This window comes from Epinephelus fuscoguttatus, linkage group LG16, assembly GCF_011397635.1.
Source record: "Epinephelus fuscoguttatus linkage group LG16, E.fuscoguttatus.final_Chr_v1".
NCBI lineage: Eukaryota > Metazoa > Chordata > Actinopteri > Perciformes > Serranidae > Epinephelus > Epinephelus fuscoguttatus.
In genome coordinates this window covers 1,472,925-1,478,112 of record NC_064767.1, presented here as the reverse complement: position 1 = coordinate 1,478,112, position 5,188 = coordinate 1,472,925, and the positions used below count along the sequence as shown (strand labels likewise).

Genomic DNA, 5,188 nt, shown 5'->3' with positions numbered 1-5,188 from the left:
ATGCCCCAGGTCATGCTGGAGGTCAGAAGGTTGTTGGTGGAGCCAACAGAACCACATTATCTGCAAAAAGCAGAGATGCAATTCTGAGGTCCCCAAACCGGACCCCTTCCTCCCCCTGGCTGCACCTCAAGATCCTGTCCATGAAGGTCACAAATTTGATTCTGATTCTGATTCTGACTTTATACTAAGTATGCGGACACAGCTCTCACTTTGGTCATACAGGGACCGGATAGCTCGCAGCAGTGAGCCAAAGCACACGTAGACCAATCTGGAAACAGTCCAGTACATCAAGAAGAAGATCAACCAGGATCTGTCTGCAGAGAGAAGCATCAATCTGTTCCACTGTCTGAATGAACTGAATGATCGTTCTCTAGTGGAGGAGATCCAACAGTCCCTGAGTTCAGGACGTCTCTCCACAGATAAACTGTCTCCTGCTCAGTGGTCAGCTCTGGTCTTCATCTTACTGTCATCAGAAGAAGATCTGGACGTGTTTGACCTGAAGAAATACTCTGCTTCAGAGGAGGCTCTTCTGAGGCTGCTGCCAGTGGTCAAAGCCTCCAACAAAGCTCTGTAAGTACAGAGACAGTTGGATTCATATATCATAATTTAAATGCTCTGCTGTCTTTAAAACTTACTGTCTTTTTATTTCTTTATGATATCATCTCTTCAGGCTGAGTGGTTTTAACCTCTCAGAGAGAAGCTGTGAAGCTCTGTCCTCAGTTCTCAGCTCCCAGTCCTCCAGTCTGAGACACCTGGACCTGAGTAACAACCACCTGAAGGATTCAGGAGTGAAGCTTCTGTCTGATGGACTGAAGAGTTCACACTGTACACTGGAAACTCTCAGGTCAGGATTCATCAACATGTTCAACTGATGGCCACTTAAATCCTGATTTACATTAGTTGATAAACTCATAACCATCACAGGATTGTCTCTGCTGATATGATTTCAAACCAGTTGTGTTTTGTGTTTCAGTCTCTTTCCATCAACATGTTTTATCTTGTTTTTTTTCTCTGTTGTTGGAACTTGAAATATCAGAGAGGAATCAGTAATGTTGTCAGATAGTTGGTGGACATTAGTGGGTGTTTGGTTGGGACTAGAACAAAGTCAGTAATAATGTTGATGTAACCCCACAGTAGGCGACAGTATGGCAGTACTGTGGTACCCACCCTCACATTATGTGACATGTGTGTTGTTTTGTGTGTTTGCAGTGTGTCAGGCTGTCTGATCACAGAGGAAGGCTGTGCTTCTCTGGCCTCAGCTCTGAGCTCCAACCCCTCCCATCTGAGAGAGCTGGACCTGAGCTACAATCATCCAGGAGACTCAGGGGTGAAGCTGCTGTCGGCTGGACTGAAGGATCCACACTGGAGACTGGACACTCTCAGGTATGAAGAGGCCTGCTGCAGCCACACACACTCAGTCTGATAGAGGAGGTAGAGCTGGAAACTTTGTCTCTGTCACACTGTCAGCCTGGCTCATATGACCCTGACACACCAAGCTGACCTCAAACAACCACAGCTGATAAACACTGACTCATCAAACTGTTTGTGTCCCACATCAGACCATCAATACAGACACAAGTAGTCAGGGGACAGTAGCCAGGATGGGCCAAAACAGGGAGGGAAGGTGATGAAATGTTTCTGGAGCCTTGTCTTGTTTCAACATTGGATAATAGGACAGTGGTGTATCCTGACACGTTGGAGGTTCATGGTGGGTTGGCATTCATCAACATCATCACGCTGCAGAGGGCTGTACCACGAAGCAAGATCAGTGGCTTAGCCAGATATGTTGAGTTGAGTCTAAAGCCAGGGTTTTCTGTACTACGAAGGTGGCTCTTTCAACCTGGCTAGATCACCATGGTAACTTATGCTGCAAACCTAACCTGGTTGGGACGAGTTTATGCTCCGAGTTTCAGCTTAAAATCATCTAAAAAGCACCTTTCACTGCTCCTTTGAGTAGCGTCACTCTATAATCACTGTGAATATATGAGCGATGCAGATTGTCAGCTGAGGGAAAACGTTATAAATGCACTTTATCCAACTTGTTGAGCCGTAACGTTACAGACATGTCCCCGCACGAAGCTGTGTGATTACAGTAGTGTTTACTGTCTCTATCAGGTCACTTTTTTCATTTTAACACAGGAACCTAGAGTCCATCAGTGATGCTGAAAATCTGAGGAGCATTGTTTTATTTTATCTGTAAGGTTGTTGTTGTTGCTCTCACTGAACTACTGAATATATTTGTGTCCTCTGGTCCATCTGTCCACGCTGGCTCTAAGAAAAGCTTCTTTAAAATCACAGGTAGCAAACAGGTGACTATATTATTAATGAGGATGATGTTTACTGTCATATGACATGTGATATAATTCCTTCAAACCATCATAACGTTACCATTGTGGATTAGGTTTTATGTTTGCTCCTGATTGGCTCAAGTCTGTTTTACACTGCTGGTATATTACAGCTGATAGAACACTGATTAGAACATTAATTAGTCCCTTGGTATTTATCACAGATAATATTCAATCAGTCAAATTCATTTCATTTTAATTTGCCCCCAAACTTTAGTGATGTCCGTGTCTCCTTCATTAAGGGACAGTAAATGCAGTTCTTGAGTAAAAGCTTTAAATCTGCTGCATCAAGTTTAAAGTTTCAGAGCTGTAGAAAGAGCAGCTGTCACGTTAGAAATAAACAGAGAGGTCACATAAATATATTCACATATGAGTTCACACAGTTAGTCATTAATGCAAACACTCCTCTCTGGCTGTAACTGAAGCCACAGTGTTGCTTTTTACTGTTTTACTTTTCAAGATTCTTCAAAGGTGGAAGTAGGCGGCACGTGATGGATCAGTTTTAAGAGTCAGTTGATGCGCTGAACGCATCATTTGACTTGTTTTATGTGAATGTGCAGAGCCTGAAGAAGAAAGCCTGAGTTAACAGACAGTTGACAACCACCTTCATGGTGTCTGTTATCTCTGGCTGAGACTTTAGGGTTTGTTGAGTCAGCTCAGACAAAGAGAGACTGGTTCTGTTGAACTGGCTTCATGGTGCAGCCCTCTGGTTCGTGGGCTCATATCAAATAATGACAGAGAGTTCCCTGGCTGATAAGAGTCGACTGGTTGTGGGACTCATCACAGAAACTACTGTACTACTACTACTGTCATATTTTCAGCTCCAGATTACAGATGATAAAAACCAGTGCTGACTGTTGCTAGGAGACAGGATGTGAACAGCAACCCTAACCCATCCATCCATCCACCCCGACCTCCTCCATCAGAGGTTGTGTCTCCTTTACTTGTGACAGACAACAGTCATTATGACACAAACAAAGGAGGTCACTCATCAGGAGTAAAACAGGTGGTTTCAAAGCTCCAATACTTGTATATTGACAATGGATCAGCTGACTGTAATGGTCAAGTGTTGTGTGGTGGTGATGAACCCACAGTAAAGTGTTGAAACACCACCTGCTCAGGTACACTGAACTAAAACAATATCAGCTGATTAATAATAAGTGATGAACATGTCAGTCCATGTGGAGACAATAACAAAGCTGTGTGTATGAGAGTGATGTAATGTCCATGTTTCCATGGTGAAAGAGGAAGTGCTGCTCTGACCCCCCTCCTCCTTTCAGGGTGGAGCCTGCTGGAGTCCGATGGTTGAGACCAGGTCTGAGGAAGTGTAAGTGTGTTTTTCATTTGATCTTCAAACTGTGACATCACTCATTCAAATCTCTGATGTCATCATCAGAGTGATGATAGATGAATAACTGCAGCTGTATTGTGTCTTCTTCTCTCCATCAGATTCCTGTGAACTCACAATCGACACAAACACAGTGAACAGACACCTCAAACTGTCTGACAACAGCAGGACGGTGACACGTGTGGAGGAGGATCAGTCATATCCTGATCATCCAGACAGGTTTGACCACTGGGCTCAGCTGCTGTGTAGAACTGGTCTGACTGGTCGCTGTTACTGGGAGGTCGAGTGGAGAGGAAGAGTTTATATATCAGTGAGTTACAGAGGAATCAGGAGGAGAGGAGACAGAGAGGACTGTGTGTTTGGAAGGAATGATCAGTCCTGGAGTCTGAACTGCTCTGATGGTGGTTATTCTGTCTGGCACAATAAGAGAGGAACATCCTCCTCCTCCTCCTCCTCCTCCTCCTCCTCCTCCTCCTCCTCTGGTAGAGTAGCAGTGTATGTGGACTGTCCTGCTGGCACTCTGTCCTTCTTCAGAGTCTCCTCTGACACACTGATCCACCTCCACACCTTCAACACCACATTCACTGAACCTCTTTATCCTGGGTTTGGGCTCTGGTCACCTGGTTCCTCAGTGTCTCTGTGTTCTCTGTAGGAGGGAGAGTCTCCTCCTGTTAGAGAAACTTTCTCACTGCTGAACAGATAGTTCAGTCTGTACAGGATCACACACAGCTGATGGTAGTTCAGAGAATGTGTGTAGGATGTGAGTTTGTCCTGAGGGTGGCGCTAAAGAAAACACTCTGGACTCCACAGATGATTCGTTTTCTGCTCGACTGTTTTTATTGATGATTTTTGTGTAAACTTTTAATTTCTCTTCATTCTCCCTCCAAAGTTTTCCTCCAGTGGTCAGAGTGAGTAACTGCAGCTCTCTCCATACAACACTGTTCATATTCATACACACAACTGCATACTAGCATTTCCTGTGAATCCTTTCAGAATAAAGTGTTGCACTTCCTGTCTGTGTTCCAATGAGTCAAACATTTACTCTGCTACATTTACTGTAAATGCCTTGCTTTGGCTAACTCACTGCATGAAGGCATGGTAGCTTTATTTGAATAGCGTGCACATCCCAAACAAGGAGGCAAATCACAGTGCTTTACAAAGGCAACAAAACATGAGAATAACACATAACACAATAAGTAATAAAAAAGAGAATAAAATCATTTGAGATAATATCCAATTTAAATTAGATGAAGTTAATTACAATTTGAATGGATTTACCAGAAACACAGTTACAGTGCTGTAAAAGTTGCCTCAAATTCAACAAAGGAAATATAGGTGCAGCAGAGACACAGATCAATTGAAGGCACAGGAGAACAGCTGAGTTTTCAGACTTCAGATGTGAAAGTGGTTATGAATGTAGCCCAGTGGAAAACACAATGTCCCTTTGGGTGTCCCTAAAATGAGAGAAGATCTGGAGGAAATACTGCAAGAGGAA

At 43.7% G+C, this 5,188-nt stretch overlaps 1 protein-coding gene across 1 annotated transcript; it reads left to right on the top strand.

Annotated features, from left to right (window-relative positions):
- Positions 1-4,705, top strand: LOC125903821 (NACHT, LRR and PYD domains-containing protein 14-like). The gene is made up of 6 exons (XM_049600975.1): positions 1-21; positions 263-570; positions 671-844; positions 1,210-1,383; positions 3,626-3,672; positions 3,795-4,705. Exons 1-6 carry the CDS (start codon positions 1-3, stop codon positions 4,343-4,345), a joined length of 1,275 nt encoding a protein of 424 aa, XP_049456932.1. The 3' UTR covers positions 4,346-4,705.
- The last annotated feature ends 483 nt before the right edge of the window (positions 4,706-5,188 follow it).